General features: G+C 43.9%; 2 protein-coding genes across 2 annotated transcripts in view; one reads left to right on the top strand and one right to left on the bottom strand.

Moving 5' to 3' along the window:
* LOC310864162 (uncharacterized protein) overlaps window positions 1-18,492 on the top strand; it is a 37,901-nt gene extending 19,409 nt beyond the window's left edge. Inside the window, exons 2-6 of the mRNA XM_083772743.1 lie at window positions 8,272-9,101; window positions 9,757-10,128; window positions 10,624-10,954; window positions 12,154-12,762; window positions 17,368-18,492. Coding sequence (XP_083628869.1) covers window positions 8,496-9,101; window positions 9,757-10,128; window positions 10,624-10,954; window positions 12,154-12,762; window positions 17,368-17,390 — 1,941 coding nt within the window. The 5' untranslated portion in view covers window positions 8,272-8,495 and the 3' untranslated portion in view covers window positions 17,391-18,492. The remainder of the gene's footprint in view (window positions 1-8,271; window positions 9,102-9,756; window positions 10,129-10,623; window positions 10,955-12,153; window positions 12,763-17,367) is intronic.
* Window positions 2,401-19,747, bottom strand: part of LOC310864163 (transmembrane protein 87A) — a 62,265-nt gene continuing 44,918 nt past the window's right edge. The window contains exon 21 of the mRNA XM_083772747.1: window positions 2,401-2,539. The gene's annotated coding sequence lies outside the window, so the exon portion shown is untranslated. The remainder of the gene's footprint in view (window positions 2,540-19,747) is intronic.

The raw sequence follows: 19,747 nt of genomic DNA, 5'->3' as shown, positions 1-19,747 counted from the left end.
CAGGTGGAGAAAAATAGTAATCACAGGGAGGTGAGACAAGACAGGCAAACACAACTAGGCAGAACAGGAAACACTAGGGCAACACTACATAATAAAAGTGTACAACAGACACTGATATCGTGACAACAAATTGCATCTCCATTATTCAGCAGAGCAGAATCATGAGTTACAAAGGCCATTTGTTTCTGTGCCTGCCAAAATGGGCGGACGTAAGACCACGAGAAGATGGAGAGGTGAAACCGAATGGCTACGGAAGACATAGTCAATTACACGCATTTGCATGCTATCATCAGCCCAAATGAGTGGAGTGACAAGCAATGGTGGATGAGACTGAATAGAGAATTACACAGGTGGTCAAAGTGGGGCCAAATGCAAAGGAGAGGAAACTGAGAAAAAAAGAAAATCATAAAAATATATACAGCATGTATAAACCTTTTTAATTTCAATTCAAATTCAGTTCAGTATTGTGACATCAACTCGATGTCCCTATTTTGGGCGTGTCATCATTATTGCATATTTCAAAAAATATTTCAAGTTGGGTTTTGTAGCCAAATGTGAACCTCTGGCATAAACATTCGGCAGCAAGCCCAAATAAGCAAATCTACACATTATAGAAACAAGCTCAACCTATCAAGCAAACTTACAGAAAAACAAGCACAAAGCACACAAGAAATGGACATGGCAACACTGGTTAGATAGCAGGAGGGAAGCCGGCAGTGGACTGTGTCCTGGTCACTGACTGCATTAGTGGCTCCCATGGTCAGCCAGGGAGGGGATGTGGGGGGAGATAGCGTGAACTGCAATGTGTTACAGTACACCCTCTCCTGGTGATACCCCTGTGACTCTGTGTGTCAGAGGAGGCGTGTGGTTGTCTGCACACGCAACAGCCCAGACCAATGGGGGCCACAGCATTGGAATAAAACAGGGTGGTGGGGGGCAAAATAACAATGCTTAATGTACAACGTAGAGCAGAGCAAACAGAATTAAGGAATCTAATAAAAGAGTCGAGTAGATTTAGAAAAGACTAGAATGGAATGGAATATAGCACGGCATATTAGAAAAGAGGACAGTGTAGAAGTGATTGCCAATTAAAATGTGGACCCTTACAGGTCCATTTGGTTACATTTGTTCTCTCAGTTATAAATGCAATAGTGGAACACTTAGGATTTTACAGTGCAGGGAGGTCTGAATAATGGATTACTGGAATGTGAGATGAAGAGCGTCGCAATCGACTCACAGAACTTGGCAGCAAACGTGTCTCTCCCCCAAAACATTTAGATTGGATTGTTAAAGAGTTTCTCCTGATGGGACACACCCAAAGCTGTGTTCCTGTCTTCTCCTAATTGCAGACACAAGATGATTAGCCAAACAAGGAGATTGAGCAGTGAGCACGCCAAATTCAGCTCTCACCAAACATTTGTCTGGCTAACATCACGCTCATATTTCCTAGAGCTTATGATACTCAGATGACAGAAGGCTGAAGCGCAGATGATTTGTACTGCATGAGGGCATGGTCACACACCACGCACACCAAGCCGTCAAACACCTAAACAGTGGCGGAAAGTAACTAAGTACATTCTAGTAGTCTGAAAACCCACCTTTTCAGACTCCATCATGGCCCATAGCACTTATCCTACCCCCTTAGATAGCATTTCTGTAGACTTAGATAGCATTTGATACAGACTTATAGCATGTTATGAAGACAGTCATAGCACGCCATAATACATATGTATAGCATAGTAGTATAGATATATAGTTTATATGTAGGCCTATAGTCTCATAATATAGATATTCCACTGTTACTTTCTTAGCTTATGCATGTTTCATGATAAATGCTTTTTTGTGATGTATTCCCATGCTTTTTGTTCTTGCTTAATGTAAATCGCTCTGGATTAAGAGCGTCTGCTAAATGCCTAAATTGTAAATTGTAATTCACTTAAGTACAATTTTGAGTTTTTTGTACCATTTGAGTATTTCCAATTTCCAACATCTCCACAACATCTCAGACGCAAATTATTGTATTTTCCCTACACTACATTTATTTATATATTTTTGTTTAATGTGATTTAATTGCTTAAGCACTATCTACATTTTGGCCATCATGATAATAGCCGATCTACAAGCTCACAATGAGCTTGTAGAGCTGCTTTCAAAATATTTGTATAGCCTACATTTGAAAACTTGAAAGGGGACATTCTGTACTTTCAACTTTTGGTACTTTAAATACATTTTGATACTATTACTTTATTACTTTTATACTGTATTTTACTCAAGTATATATTTGAATTCCAGACTTTTACTTGTAACAGACAAGTTCAACATTGCAGTATTGATACTGTGTTACTTAAGTAAAACAGGACACGGTGCCAGATTGTTTTAGTGGTTGGTTCACTGCTGAGTGCATTCTTGGCTCACAATGATCAATGCTGCATCCCCAGGGTTCACACCCTGTGTGTCGGGAGTCAGATGCCCAGGGGTGTCCACTGTCCTCAAATGGAAGGGAAGTGACAATTTAAGGACTTTTAAGACCTTTTAATACCTTGAAAAACAAACAAACAAGAACATTAGTGCATCAAAAGATGGCAGAGCAGCAGAAAGAAGAAGCTGTGAACAGGAAGTGGTAAATAGCCCCGCCCCAATCAGATGGAGAGAGAGCATGTGACTGATCAGCTGATCACAGGAGTTGGTCCGACTCGCCACTTTACTAACCCTGTCCCTAAGGTAGCGTGGCACTGGTCTGACTGCTCATTAGTAAACCCTATAACCACGGTTACTATACTTTGATCAGACGGAGCATTGGTCCGATCGACAACCTACCTCAAACCTTCACCCTAACCCTAACCTCCCCCGGGGCAGACACCTAAACCCAACCCTCCCCCGACCCCCAGCGCACCTCGGACCATTCAATGCTCCGTCGGATCATAGTATGCCTCCCTATAACCACAACCGCACGCTGATGCCACGGTGTGAGTTTTAACCGTTAAGGGGGTGCGTCTTAACCCATTTTGGGCGGTAACCCCTTTTGGTGTTAGCATTACTTTATGCTTTAGCTATTGAAAAATAGCAGATATACAAGCTCATACGAGCTTGTAGGTCTGCTATTTTTGAAAAATCGAAGAACGACTGACATAGAAACATAGCTTTTTCAGAAAACTGTCAGGATGTAGAAGGCATTTGTAGAATCTGATCTCAGGTCAGAATGGGACTGGCCACGACGTAGTCTGACTAATGCGATGTCGGACTAATGTGCAGTCCCTGTCCCTAAACCTAACCCTAACAACACACAGAGCAACCTTGTCGGACTAATGCGCCGTGTGAATTACGAACGGATAACAGGCTTCACATCAGTCCCCAGTTCAAATAGGATCATTTTAGTTGTCACGGCCTGAAAAGGTTGAAAACCACTGTTCTACGGTACCATTTCTTCCCCTGTAATCTGTATCTTAGCTGCTGTGCATAGGCGGCGGGTGAGTAAGGCTAGGGAAGGCTTAGCCTTCCCAAAAAATATGCTGGGTATTTTTTTTTAATATATATAATATATGTGCACAGCATTATAGAAGGCTATTGTGTGTGTGTGTGTGTGTGTGTGTGTGTGTGTGTGTGTGTGTGTGTGTGTGTGTTGTCGCTGCCCCCTGGTGATCGCTGATCGGATAGGCTATATACACTATACAGCAACTGGCCTAATCAGCATATGATTGACTACTATTGGTATGTCTGTAAACCTCGTCTTCCAGTCGCTTTGTAGCAGAGAGTAGCGCGCGCTAGTTCAGACACCTCTGTTGCTTAACTGCTGATGTGGTGGTGGTTGGTGGGGTGGGTGGGGGAGGCTGAGCAAGCTGTCTGTGTATTTATATATGTATTTGTATATTGTCTCTATCTGTGTACTGTACGTCTTATGTATCTTGTTTGTTTGTTACAGGTCCCCCTCTAAAAAGAGATGCTGCATCTCAAGGGGCTATCCCTTCAATAAAATCCTTACAATCTTTACATCATCGATGGGGAATCGAAGCTAATAGAAACTGCAGGCTTTCTATTCCTGAAAAGTTGCAATACGATAGTGGAAGCCATCGTTCTCATGATAATAAAAAAATGTTAAAAAAATACGATGATGTCACTGGTGGACGGGTTTCTGAACTGCCCACAAACCTGTAATGTATTCAGCTACCGACCCAATAAAAAAATCCAGGGACCAGGGATTTGCACAAATCTTCAAGACTTTTCAAAAATAGCAGATCTACAAGATCTATGTAGATCTGAGCCTGTATATCTGCTATTTTTGAATAGCCAAAGTATAACAATGGTTAGCGTGGTTAAAATCTAAAATGTCCCCTTCCCGGTTTTAATAGAGTCAAATCAGCAATAATTTAAAAACATGTTTGGACACACCAGTGCTGTACATGATTCAGATTGTAGTCCTCCCTGACAGTACAGGACAGGACCTCTGTGGTAGGTAGACTGGCCTAGTAGAGTAACTGTGACATCACCAGGGACAGTAACAGTGGTGTTATTATTCTGACTGTGGCTGTGGAGGTGTGATAAGCTAAGTGTCCTCACATGGCTCCGATTAGTAAGCAGAAGCAATGATCCACTTGACTCGACAGTGAAGGATTGAGTTGGGCACAGAGCGCCAGGTGGTCAGGAGGATAGACTGATGGTAATGCCTGGCCCGGCCAGTCACACAAACGCTGCCACCGTTTATCGAACTAATCAGTTTAATCCATTGTGAATAATAAAATCACACTCGCGTGAAGTGAGGGCGCCTGGTAATGTTGAAATGAAGCATCATTTTGACTTTTAGAAGGCTGCACATGTGGCAGAGTTGCTTTCATTAATTGCAGATTCACTGCCACAATATGCGTTACGACTTAAGTTACGAGACATGAATACCAGTGTCTTTGTATGAAATGAAATCATACACAAGTTGTATTTATATTGGCCACAAGACGTTGCACGTCGTCATGTCAGTGCCCTAAACAAATATCAAAAGTCCATAGACTTGGCTACCATGTGATGTTTGTTAAAAGTGCTATAAACAAACAAATAAAAAAGTCCATAGACTTGGCTGCAATATGATGTAATTTCAAAAGGTTTTAATGACAGCCGAATTTAGGTAGAAGAAGCAAACAGATGCCCCCTACAGTCACAATGCGATGCATTGTGAGCTTGCATATTGGCTATTATCACGCAACACTGTTATATTAATAAGGAGGTCGGCGTAGCTTATTGTCCGTATCAGCAGAGTACGAGGGTGTCTATCGTGTCTATCGTCTTTTCAATAAGATAGACTACAAAGATGATCAAATGGTTGCCAATTCAGGGAAGCGTAATGGAACGGAAATTCAAAACAAATGGCTTTTAGACATTGTCACCAGTCAGTCAGTCACTTCTAGGCCACGCTGGGCATGACCTACGCTGTGGAGTGTATCGGCAGAAGTAGCGGGAGTTTGGCGGAAGTACCACTCAAGGACCTGACATTGATGCTTTATGAATCGGTTTACATTCTCCGTGAATGAAACAAGTGTTGTGATTGGCTGAAAAATATCTTATCCGGCGGAAATACATCTGGCGGATGTTTTCCGGCCCGACACTTCCGCCGATGCGGATGAGTAAGGCTGGGACCGAGGCTACTTCCACGCACAGTTTTATTTGTCACATCACAGGTTTACAGGTGTAAAGCAGCGGATGTGTTTTTCTTTTCATACACACTCCATCGTTTTGTAGTATTCCAGGATAAGAGAGAGATATAGAAAACACGGCCACATCACTATGATTCAGACATAACCTTAAATCTGATACGCCCATATATATAGACATGACAAAGCCCCCGACACTATGACTCAGACTTGTTGGTCGGTTCAGCGGTGTGATGTTGGTGTTCGGGCCGTGTAGCGGCCTGAACTTCTTGCATAGTGAATAATAGACAAACGTTTCGGCTATCCAGCACTGATGAAGGCTGGATAGCTGCAACGTTTGTCTATTATTCACTATGCAAGGATGAAAACTAAAGCAGTCCTTGGTGTGTGCGACCCATAACCGTTATTTCTATTGCATGAGGAAAATCTCAGAAATTCCATAAATTAGAAAACAAATGTCTTTAGTAGTGAAAAATAGCCGATCTACAAGCTCACAACCTGGTGTGAAGCGACGCGTTGTGTGCATGTAGATATGCTATTTTCATTAGTTTGGGTCCTGGGCAAACATCTATTTCTCTTTTGGGTCACAAGCTAAAGAGTTTGGGAACCACTGCTCTATATAAATGTGAAAGCATGGGTATAGCCTACATGATATTTAGAACATTATCTTCATATGCAAGTGTGTACATGTTGTGTGCAGTCACACAGGCAACTAGCTGGTCAGTCAGCATTCAGCAGTGCGACAATAAGTCAAGTCACCCAGCCTCAGCCTGTCAGGCAAGCAGTTTACCATCAGAAAGGCAGTCAGTCGGCCAACAAATTAGGCAACAACACGGCTCTAAATCAGCCGGTCAGCCACGCAGTCAACCAGGCACAAATTTGCGTGGCCAGCAGTCAGCGACACAATACGGCAGTCACTCAGTGGAGGCAAAACAGCCAGATTATCTGGAGCATGTGATGTATGTTAAAGCATCCCTCTCTTACACACACACACACACACACACACACAACCTTGCGTGATTGCCGCTCTCTCTCTCTCGTTCCAAGTTCCTATCTGTGTCAGTGTGTATACTTGGTGTCTCTTTCACTCTCATCGCTTTTATATATAGTGTGTGTGTGTGTGTGTGTGTGTGTGGAGCATGCGTTCATGTCCATGGCCCTGTGCCTGTAGTGTCTGGTTTCCTCCTAAAATACACTGTAAAATCCTCAGAGTCAGGATGTAACAGTTTAATGGTTTTGCTCCCGGTGCTTACGAAGGTGACTCATGGTTTCACATTCATAAACACACAGTACAGTACAGCACAGTACAGCACAGCACAGCACAGCACAGCACAGCACAGCACAGTAGTGATGTGTGTGGCTCTGCTCGGTGTTGCTGTAAGCGGACGCCATTAGAATCCGTCAGTGTTTGCAGACCATATATGCTCATCACACCTGGAGGTTTTACATCAGTGGTTCTGAACTTGTGGGCCATGAGGATATTGCAAGTGGGCCCCCAAATAATTGGCAAAAAGAGAAGATTTTACCTCATTGATGACTGCCAGAATTGTTTCAGTCTGTGTCCCTTCCTCTTTTCGGGCCGAGAACTGTAAGTTAGCAATGGCTATTAGCCGCAATCTTAAAAAAATCTTCTTATTTATTGTTAGAAAAAGAAAATATATATTTATATATTTTCTAATAATAAATAAGAACATTAAAGTATACTACGTTAGTTCCATTAATCCAAGCCAGAACCCAGAGGGGTGGGCCACAAACGCGGTGGGCCCTGATCCAGAACCACTGCTTTACATTGTTGGACAGCATACTGACATTATTGTTTTTCCAATAATGACTCTAATGAGAAAGCAACAAATAAACACCTCAGCCTGCGACCGATTAGCCTTTGCCTGCTATTTTCAAAGTGCGTTTGTTTGTCTGAAGAGTCACTGCAGTGACCTCGTAGTGGTGTGGTGAGGGTATAACTTTACGATTTATGGTATTGTATAGATAGATACATACAGACAGACAGACGGAGTGAAAGGAATAAAGATTTATCATTATGTTTATAACTTTATATGCTGTATATAGTATAGTGTTAGGATCGAGGAGAGTTCCATTTAATTAAATGACGTTCTGCTATTTGCATGAATGTGAAGTGAACAATATTGTCAAAGGTTCAAGCCAGGTGAATAAGAATAATTGCATTTCATTTGTGGCGTTGTTGCTTACTGAAAAAGAAGAGAATAATTACAGTAATTAACTGTGATGACAGTGATGGGAGCCAATGCGAGAGTGATTGTGATTTGGAAATGTAAGCACAATTTTGTACATAGGATGTATTCACTGAGAGGGTGTGTTGGGATGTGTGAAAGTGTCTTTTCCCTGCAGAGGTCCATTCTTCATGGAGCACACATTACAAACCAAACTAATGGAGTGTCTACGTTGTCGATTCACACTATTAACCATCTGTGCCTCTCTCTCTCTCTCTCTCTCTCTCTTTCTCTCTCTCTCCCCACCCCATCCTTCTCTTACCATCTACGCTCATCTCACATTCACCCTCATCTCCTCTTTCTATCTCCATTGACTCCCACTCTTCATATTCTCATTCTCTCCTCTCCCACCTGTCCTCCCATTTCTCTCTCTCTCTCTCTCTCTCTAGGAGGTATAAGAGGAAGGAGTAGGATGCTGTGTTTCTCTCCTCCTCTCTACCATTGTCCACGCTGCTCTCCATGATCTGAGGGAGCACACGTACAGTGGGAGGGAACACCACACCGGCGAGAGAGAGAACGAGAGGCAGAGAGAGTGAGAGGAGGCGAGAAGGCCTGGGAAAGGAAGGAATAATTTTTATTTTAAACTCTTTCACTTTTTTTAACCATTCGCAAGATGGCGGCGACAGAAGCCACCGCGGTGGCCCCCCCCGCGGTGCAGGAGGACAACAAACCGGCGGCGGAGACCAAGGCGAAAGAGGCGGAGCAACCCGCCAACGCCAAGTCAGAGACTGTCAACAGCGAGGTCATCAGTAAAGACGGCAAAGCCGTCATCAACAAAGAGACAGTGAGCAACGACAAAGCGGCGGCGAGCAACGACACAGGGGCCGCCAGCGGCGCCGAGGGGGGAGGAGGAGAGGGAGGTGGAGAAGCAGCGGCGGGCGGGGAGGCGGAGGCGGCGGGCGCCCCCGGCTCAGAAAAGACCTCCTTCCTGGACTCCTTCCTCAACAAGAGCGGCCTGGGCAAGGTGATGGCGGGCAGGAAGAAGAAGGAGCACGGCACAGAGGAGAATGGCGAGAAGGACGGGGAGAAAGAGGCGGTTGAGGGAGCAGCGGCAGAGGGCGTAGAGGAAGGAGCCATAGAGGCCGCCGGGGAGAACGGAGAGAAGGAGGAGAAGAAGGAGGGAGAGAAGGCCAAGGTGGAGAGCAAATCCACCGTGAGGGATTTGATCAGGAAACCTGTGGCGCGCATCTTCTCCCACCGCTCCAAGGAGGGAGCGAAGGTGAGCATCCACCCCTAGCCTAACCCCACTAGTATAGTGGTCCATTTAGGACCCCTCCCCCCAAAAGGAACCCTGATGGTTCACTTTGAGCACTTCACTCTTAGACAACCGTCTAAAAATGGGTTATAACTGATCTAAAATTAGCGGTCTAAGTTTATAGACGTTCATTTTTAGACCATTTATAACCAATTTTTAGACGCCCATTTAGACATATTTTAGACGTCTAATAGCCTGAACAATGCTCAGTGGGATATGTCCATTGTATACCTGGTACAATGCTGAGTGGGATATGTCCATTGTATACCTGGTACAATGCTCAGTGGGATATGTCCATTGTATACCTGGTACAATGCTCAGTGGGATATGTCCATTGTATACCTGGTACCCTATAGTTTTAGACGTCTAATAGCCTGAACAAGGCTCAGTGGGATATGTCCATTGTATACCTGGTACCCTATAGTTTTAGACGTCTAATATCCTGAACAATGCTCAGTGGGATATGTCCATTGTATACCTGGTACCCTATAGTTTATTTGAGGTGATGTGTGTGGTGTTCATGTTTACTCTGTTTATTCCCATCTTGCGTTCGTACGTAAGTCGCACTGGATAGGAGCATCTTGCTTAAATCTCAAAATTGAAATTGTAAATGGTATAGGTGAAGGCCCGCTCCAAGTCCCTGGACCGGCTGGAGGACCCTGAAGCCCTCAACGCCACGGCCGACTCCACCCTGGAGGACACGGCGGGAGGAGGTGGCGAGGCAGGCGCAGAGGCAGCCAAAGAGGGAGGCGCAGAGGGAGGCGAGAGCAAGGCCTCCACCAAGCACATGAGGCGCTGGCACTCCTTCAAGAAGCTCATGGCCCAGAAGACGCACAGGAGGAGTGCCGCCGCGGGAGACGAGGGCGCGGAGGGCGGCGTGGAGGGCGGTGCAGAGGGTGGCGGCGGCGGGGGAGACTCGTCCACACTGGACTCCAAGGACTCTTCTGGAGGCCAGAAGAGGTGGAAACTGAAGCGCTCCTGGACCTTCCAGGTCAGCCATGAAGCTATACAATTATTATCTCAGCAATTATTATTTATATAGCAATATTATTATTATCGTGTTTGATGTATCGACTTATCGAGAAGGTTAAACTTGACTTTTTTCCCCATAACCACATTATTACATTATTTTGTACTTTGGCGCACAAGAAATAGATAAAATAGCAGATTTACTGTATACAGTGTCTTGCATGGCGATGCATCATTAGCTTATAGATCGCTTTCACATTCATTTTTATTTGCATTTATTCTTTTAAAGATATTTTTATCTAACCCGCGACACACTGTCAGGCTATAGGATTACCAGCCTAAGTGCCCGGACTGCTAGGCCGGCCCGGGCCCACAATTCTCTTTTATAGCATTTTTTGAACTTTCTTTTAGACTTTTAGCCAATATTGACATGCCTCGAATAAGGATTGATTATTAATGAACAATTATTACAGAAAAAAAGTAATGTATTAAATGGATATTGCTCCCCTACTTCCAGGGCCTGAAGAGAGACTCCTCCATGGTGGGGATCAGCGGCAAGACCAAGAGCGGCGAGAAGGAAGCCTCGGACAACCCTAAAACAGAGGAGACTGCCGAGGAGGCCAAGGAGGAAGGGGATGCCGAGGATGAGGCCAAGGCGGAGGGAGATGAGAAGGAGGAAGGAGAGGAGGAGAAAGGGGCAGCCGGAGGAGGAGGTGGCACAGTGACGCAACACGCCAACGAGATCTGGACCAACTTCAAGAAACGTGTCATCCCCAAATCTAAGAGGGCCAACACAGAGTGTGCCCCCGGTGGCGAGGAGGACACCAACGCAGCTACCGCCACTTCAGGTGAGATTACTTAGTCTTAGTGTATTAGCGTATTGTTGCAGTGTGATTACATTTGTATTCATTTGTCACTGAGATGCAACATACTATAATTGTTGTCAGTGGTTTTTAACCATGTTGGATATCTGGGGTCTTTTATTTCAGAAAGGAAGGTCCCATAACAAATTTAATATTTACAATAATAATAAAGATTCGAGATGCATGATATAATCAACATCATATCGGAATCGGCCATAAAAATCGGTATCGAATCAGTCTCAAAATAATGCAGATTTTCACTGATATTGATGACGCAATAATAATGTGGCCGTCAATGGATAAATTCTACTTTTTATTTGTGTACTCATCTCATTGATTGATTGATTGAATACTTTATTAACAGGCATTAGGCCAAGCCCCTAGGGCCTTGGCTTGTTTCCATTGTGCTCCTCTGTATAATATTGGAATCGGTCAGAATCGGTATCGGCAGACATGACCCTGCAAATAATCCGAGATCGGATATCGGTCATAATTTCATAACCGTGCACCCCTAATAAAGATGTAACATAAAAGTGCATTGATTATATACATAATAATATATTGAATGGAGCGCTGAAGTCCTGACGTCACTCGCTCATCCCCTGGTTCACGGAAGTAATTTCTCTATGGAAAATAACATGGGGTCATCTTAAAATCGTTTCATATAAGCATTGTGGTCCAAAAATAAACAAGCTGTCTCTGCGTTATTGTCAGAGAGGTGTCTCTGTATCGTTTGCGACAGTCAGTCGCCAATCGTTTTCTCTCACTCAGTTGATTCTTCATATCCATATGAGTGAAGCGGCCGGGATGACATGTTTGTTTTTCAAACACAGTTCTTATATGAGGCGATCTAAAATCCCCCTATGGGGATTACAATGCAAATAAAAAGTACATGAACCTGTGGATTTGCGCCCTCTACCGATATTGACGTCAGACTTCGGTGCTCTATTCTAGTGTTATTTTATCAATCAAGTGCATTAAATTAATCCACCATGCTTTGGACATAATGCTGTGTATGTATTGTCTATTATAAGATAACCCTTGAGCCTCCTTGAACCGCTCGCTGTTAAGCTGCCCAGATCTCTCTGAAACAATCACAATTACATTTATTTTTCATTTAAAAGTTTGATTCCAGTAATCTATGACACATTTTAAGTTTAGAAAAAAAATGTCTTCCCCTCCAGGTGAAGAGGGGGCGACAGAGGACAGCAAGGAGGGTAAATCAGCCAAGGCCAAGCGCTCCCACTTTAACCGAGCGGTCTCCCTGAAGAACTTCATCCTACGTAAGGGCAAGTCCACCAGCGTTGACATGGGTGAGGGAGCCAAGGAGGATGAGGAGGGCGAGGGCGGAGGAGAGGGAGAAGATGGCGCTGAGGCACCTGCCGCCACCGCAGACGAGGGGGCGGAAAACAAGGAGGTGGAAAACAAGGAGGCGGAAAACAAGGAGGCACCAAGCCAAGAGGCGCCCGTCGCCAAAGAGTCGCCAGCCAAGGTGGAGAAAGAAGCAGAGAAAGCGCCGTCACAAATAGCCCCGCCCCCCGCCGACGTCGCCCCGGTGACCAACGGCGAGAATGGCTGCTCCAACGGCACGTCAGAGGAAAACGCCTCCGACACACACAATCACCAGGAGGAGGAGAAGGAGGAGGAGAAGGAGGGGGAGAAGGAGGGGGAGAAGAAGAGCGAGAAGAAGAAGAAGGAGAAGAAGAAGAGCAGCCCCTCGAAGAAGGCAGGCAAGGAGGCAGGAGGAGGGAAAGAGGAGGCGAACGCTAAGATCATCAACGCTGTGAACAGCGGTGAGTTAGCCGACGGCGCTGAACCCACGGACCCTGGCCAGCCACAAAACAACATCGTCAGCAAAGACGGAGACACTAACACAAGACTAATCACAGCCAATAGCAGTAACCTCACTAATAATAACTGTCAAGACGCACGTGTGTCTGCTAGCTTAACAGAGTCAGCGCTAGACGCACATAGAGAGAGGGGGATTGCGCAGGGGGAGGAGGAGGTGGATGGGAGGTCTCCACAAAATGGAGGATGTTGCGATGGTGTCGGCGATGCAGAATTAAGAGATGAGGGAGAGAGGGAAGAGGAGGAGAGGAGGAAGGCAGACCTGAGAGAGACCGCGGTGGCCATTGTTCAGGATGTGATGTCAGCTGCCGCTGACCAAATAGAGAGGGAGCTGTGTGTGGCGGGCATCAATAATAGTATGAATGGGTGTTCTGGTAGCGAGCATCGAGATCTTGACGTTAGATACTGAAAACACACACACACACACACACACACACACTTTGTAAAGCTGCTAACCCATATGCATATCCACAGACACACAGGCGGAGTGTGTAAAATTACACATTAACACGTATTACGCCCATGCAATCCCTGGTGCTAAATGTGTAGTCACAGCAACAGATTTACACAGACCCCAGAGATGATATGCTGGAAACACTATGATTCATAGCAATAGCGTGATCATTTTAACACAGTATCGATTGATTGAACCCTAACCCTTAAATCCCTGTAAGACAATTCTCCCAAGGAGTGTTTGTGCATGCGTGTGTGTGTGTGTGTATGTGTTCAACTGTATAGCCACAGATGCAGAGAGAGAGAGAGAGAGAGAGAGAGAGAGAGAGATAGAGATAGAGGGGGGTCGGGAGGATAGAGAGACACAGATACATCAATCTACCAATGCCTATACAAAATAGCCGCTCAATTTTTGGCCCATGCTAACAAAAAAATATTAGTAGTCCTTTTTCCACATCTATCCATCTATAAATGCACCAAGTCTCTGTCTGTCTAATCCACATAACTCGAGAACCGTCAGCCCCACCGTCTTCAAATTCACACATGCGTTCCACACCACAGCAGGGGGTGCAGTGCCCCAGTGTCCAGTCGGTCGGACCCATGGTTCTCCAGAACTGCCCCAAAAAGGGATCTGGACCGGGCCCCTGCCCAGCATCCATATATGGATGCAACGCCGTATCATATCGTTAGTTCACGTGAGGTAACGTTAACCTTTGCTAGAGATTGCGATATTTTTGGCGATGCAGATTGTTAATACATTCAAATAATATTGGTTATTATAATATTTTTCCATAATAAAGGACATAAAAGGCTTCTTACCTCGTCCGCCTTTCAGCCCTCACTGCCCCTCAGTGATGTTGCTCCGTTTGAAGTCCCGTCGAGATATCCCTTCAAACGAAGGGGATTCTACCCCTCGCCCTCGGCCCTACCCCTCGATCCAAAGACAATTGAGATAACCCTTCCCCCTCACGTGAACGCGCATAAGCAAGGGCAAGGGCTAAGGGCCAGGACGAAGGGAGGAATTGTGATTGAGCCATAATATCTGGGTGGGGAATTCATTCCAAGTAGGCCAGTGCCCAACGGGCACCGCTGTAGAGGCCCCACTGGCACCGTTCTAGTCAATTCAAATTTGACTTTCAAGCTTTTAGCATTTAGTGTAGTGTCTAATAGACCATTATGAGAATACGTACATAAGACAGTGTTCTTGATGCGCTGCTCAATAGTCAAGCTCTCAAAGAAATCTCATGTTATGTGGGAGCCTTAATCATACACAGTGGTGACCCATTCATATGCACTGCTGACTAAAATGTTTACACACATAACATAACAGCATAACGTATAGGAAACACGCTTGTTAAGTGTTAGTAGAGCAGCCAATTAGCACAGCCTGCCGTGTTTGATGTGAACTAGGCATACAATGGCTGGCTTTACCTTTCCAACTGACAGTGGTGGAAAAAGTTCTCACATTTTGTACTAGTAAAAGTATCAATACTGCAATATATTGATACACTGTGAGCCTGTAGATGGGCTATTTTCAAATGGCATCAAGCGGATTTATTTGATAGGACGAGTATATCATCAAATGCGTTAAGTAAATGTACTTTCCACCACTGCTATATGATCACTGAAATGATCCTTTGTATAACTTGTATATAATGCGTAGTAGCCAAGCGCCTAGTCACTTTTAGCTCCAACATACAGTATAAGCACCCGACGCCGAAACATTCAACGACGATACAGTGACAACAGATTCCCAAAAGGGCTAATGTGGGTGGTTGAACTTTGGAGAGATGCAAATGGAAAGATAAAAATGTTAAGTGAAAAACCAATTTAATTGCTCTCTGGCACGGCCTGTCACTGTTGAAGCCAAAATGTAGTCCACGCGCCAAGTTCTCCCGTCCCATAAAATGTCTAATGCACTCCAATGGGACCCGGACTGATAAGATATTCTACATTAACTTAATTTTCCATGCACATTTTTGTATTTTCTTTTCGCCTGTGGCCTCTTGGTTCTAAATGACGACGGAGCAGGGGTTCTGAGATAATGAACATTTTACTGTCAGATGTTTAATCTGCATTCACCCGGGGAAAGGTTAGCTGACCATGCATGCTGTTTTCGAGCACTGCCCGGCTGCTTCAGAGCGATTGTGTCAGGCCTGCCTGGGAGCTTTCCAGAGCAACACAGTCTTCCACTGTTGGCCACTGAACAGCTCCGTTGGAGTGTTTAGTGGTAAAAGTTCTTGAGATTCCATTGTCTGCCGTTCCCAGCATCCATCGTTCATTTAAAAGTGCTCCACAGAGGTTTGTTCTGAAATGTTTCAGTGGTGATGAACAGACACCTTTTCTCTGGCCTCTCTAGCTTGTATTAGATAGAAGAGAAGCATATTATATTGTATGAGGGATAGAAAACCCCATTGGCATATATATCAGATATGCCATTTTATTCCTCTGAATTCCTGATAAACGCAAAACGTGTGTTGGGGTAATTCAAACCGCTACAATGTTTGTCCGAAATGTTCTAAATGCTTAATTTATGCTCCGTCATACGACACTAACAACAGTGTTGCACACTAAGATCAATATCACAGATGACATATTGTGAGATCGTATATTTTCTATTCACTGCAAATCCTGTATGACCTAGTGTTTAGTTTAGTGTGAAGGTTGAAATCCATTATGCAACCCATTTTGCAACCTATAACTAGCAATAGCATGCGTGGCCTAATTGGCTCTCCATGTGGCTACTTAGCTCTACCACACTATCGGAAGTCAGTAAGCTAGTGACTGTAATTGCTTTGGCATTTGGCTTGTGTGCATTAATGGTAAGCTATCAACTATAACTACTGTAGCTGCAGCGCAGATAGTTAGCTGTGTCCTCAGAAGAGAAAAGCTGGTTTAACAAACATCAATAGAGTTGAGGCCATCAGCGGATTAGTGGCCATATCAAACTGTCACATAGAGCCTTTTCAAAAAGCCAGATTAAGCAGCCTCTCCATCTCTCTCTATCCCCCTCGCCATCCCTCTTTCTGGGGGTGATACTACGATAGACAAACAGATAGGTAGATGGACAGATTATAGGCCCACACATTCTCCAGTTGTAGGTGAGAAGCTACTCACCATGACCTTTTTGGTGGGGTTGGGGTGTTGGGGTGAGCAGTGAGTCATTTATCACCGCGGTGTGACGTCATGTTGTAGTTTTCCCAACCACCACGGTGTGTAGGTTATCACCGAAAAACTGGAGTATGTGTGAGCCTTTAATGGCCTTCTCTTCAGGTGAAACCTCATTTTGTGAGCATCAGCAGCATCGTTGCTGTGTGGAGGAAACCTCATAACTCAATTTCTTCGTTTTTTTCCCATAAATCAGTGCTATTGAACACCCTTTACTGTGAAAATATTGAATCAATGGATAGTAAAAAACGCATTGGACAAAACCTCTTAACTTCATTGGACCCTCAAACTGTCTGCTAAAACAGCTAACTCCACCACCTCTCTCCTTCTCATGCAAGTAATTGACAATATCTAATGATTGATTTGATTTGATGAGGTAGTATTGCATCGTTTAAAAAATAAAAGGTTTTATTAATTTCCTGATATGAGGTTTCCTCCGGACAGCAGAGATATACAAGGGAAGGAATTGTAAAAACAAGATAAGGGAGATGTGAAAGACCGGTAGAAGTTGGGTAGAATAGACATGTAAATAGACTTTTTAGGTGAGCTGTTTCTGAGCCTCGTGATGACTAATTGTTGTTCGTTATGTGATGACGATCTTCCATTTATCATTAGGATTTGTAATTGATCATGCATTTATACAGTATAGACGTGTTGTGTTGTTGGCTTTATATATGTGTCCATAAAAACACTAATACTGCACACACTAATGTAGCAATAGATCATTCAAATGATAGGCACACTACTGCTACTAAAACCCACTAATCACACATTGCACACATACTATAACCCCCTGTTATATATGAATGTTTTATTCTTATCAATATTATCATTTCTGATTCTTAATACCTTTTTTCCCACCCCAAGGACACATTTTGTTAATATATTTTTTCTTTTTCTTTTTTTTCTCTTCTGTTACTGTCCACCAGACAAAAAGGCGGGAAACGTGTGAGCCCACACAAAGAGGATTAGCACGGCCCTGGATTCGCTGAGCAAGGAGCTCTTGGCCCCACCCCCCTAGCTCCTCCTCCTCCACCATCCCTCCCCCTCCTCCTCCTCCTCCACATCCTTCCCCTCCATCCCTCCTCCCAAATATACGGAGTAATCACGTGCTAACACCACGATTGACCACGGTGAGAGAGCGATGCAATCCACATAGACGACAGAAGAAAAAGAACAAAAAAGAGAAAAAGATGATTAAGTGAATAATAGATACCCAAAAAGCAATAAGTCAGTCATCTTTTATCGTTCTGTCTACGGCGGGTTCGTCACCCGTCTGCCGACAACATTCCAGGCATCCGCCCTGACCCCCTCCCTCCATACCTCCCCTCGTTCTTGCATACATGTACATCCATGTTTTTATTTTTATTTCTGTTTTGCTTGTCTTTGTGAGATTTTATATTGTCTAAAGAAAGGATGAAAAAAAAAAGTCAAAAAAAGAAGAGAAGGAAAAAAAAACTGCGGGGGGGAAATGAGAACCCCTGAGAAAACGAGACATTCCACCCCCCTCCCCCACCCCCCTCTCCCCCCCTCTATTTTATGTCAAACGTTACTCTACTTAACGCCGCTCTCTGTGTCTACCTATGATGGATTTAAAGTAAAGGGGATGATGAAAAAAAAGGACTGTTAGTTTTCTATCGACCACATTTACGTTTGTTAGTCACCCCCCCCCCTCCCCCCAGTAGATATATATGCTATGAACCAGTGCCCTATGGACTGCCTACTCCCCTCCCCCTCCCCCACTGACCAGTGTTCTCCACTCTCTGTGTGTTCAATGTTTTTAGACTGTTATATTGTGCACATGAACAATATATACCGTAAAATATTAAAGTCCCATTTCGTTACCCTGTTTTTCCCTCGTTCTCTTTTTTTTTCTAAAGACATCTTCTCACTGTCATCACAGTCTGATGATCTGCTGTAATTAAAATTAAATACAATGTTTTTTGATTTTTTTTTGTTGGTCAAAGTTTTCACATGTTCGCTAGCAAATTGTCAAAAAAACAAACAAACAAAAGACTAAATAGTACAATAAAGACTAAAATCTAACAACTACACTGCAAGTCATTGTGGGGTCTATTTTTATTGTGTCGATTGGAGAAGGATGAAGGGAAAAAAAGGATTTGTTTACCACCAGCACACCCTGAAACGCCATTGGTGCTCATTAATCTGTATCGATAATCTCATCCCTTTACGTAACGGACGGAATATACCAGATTCCTTTGCATTAAACTAGACCTCCTTGTATTATCTTATAGAGTACTCCGGGGTTAAGCCTGTTGTGTATACATCAACGCACGGCTGCGCCGCTCGCAGGAAATAGGCCGATCTACAAGCGGCTATTTATGGTGAGCGACAAGCCCTGACGATGGACAATACAAGGCCGCCAGTGGTGGGAAAAGTACTCAAATGTTTTACTTTAAGTATCAATAGTGCAATGTAGAAAAATAATTAAAGTCCGTAATTCAAAATGTAGCCTACTTGAGTAAATGTACAACAGTGTTGGCATCAAAATGTACTTTTGAAAATAGATCTACAAGCTCACAAGCATTGGGAGCTTGTAGATCGGCTATTTTCAAATGGCTGAAAGGGCTGAAGTGATTAATGTATGTTTTTTATATTAATCAAAATCTGCAAAGCAAGTAACTAGTAACTAAAGTTTTCAAACAATTGTGATGGAGTAAAAGTACAACATTTGCCTTGTAGGCAGTAAAGTAAAGTAAAAATGCCTCAACATTGTACTTAAGTACAGTACTTAAAGGACCAGTTCACTTTTTAATCTTCATATAATTGGTCCTCATGTTCATGATAAAATAGCACAATTTCTTCCTACTCAGTCTGTGTCTCATAGGAGGTTGTCTGTGGGAAGTTCAGAAACCAGTCCACTGACATTGACATCAATGGGAATGGGGAATCCAAGCTAAACTGCAGGTTTTCTATTCCTGAAAATGTGCAATGTGAAAATGGAAGCCATTGTTCTCACCATAAAAAACGATATATACCTATATATATATAATCTACGAAACGATGTCACTGGTGGACGGATTTCTGAACTGCCCACAGCCCTCTTATGAGAGACCGACTGAGTAGAAAATAATTGTGGTATCTACGTCCGCTCTGATATTTTAGAATGAACATTAGTGAGGACCAATTATATGAAGATAGGTTGAAAAGTGGTGAAGTGAATGTACGAAGTTACTTTACACCACTGCAGGCCGCTGGGCATGTACGACATTGCGCCAGATACCGGCCCCTCCATATGCCACCATGTCCCTTATACTCGCTTATCTCCCTTACACCCAGCTGACCCAC

Source organism: Protomyctophum parallelum (genome assembly GCF_964188405.1).
Source record: "Protomyctophum parallelum genome assembly, chromosome: 9".
Classification (NCBI taxonomy): domain Eukaryota; kingdom Metazoa; phylum Chordata; class Actinopteri; order Myctophiformes; family Myctophidae; genus Protomyctophum; species Protomyctophum parallelum.
Note: the sequence above shows the minus strand (reverse complement) of the source record. Positions and strands in the feature narration are given on the sequence as shown.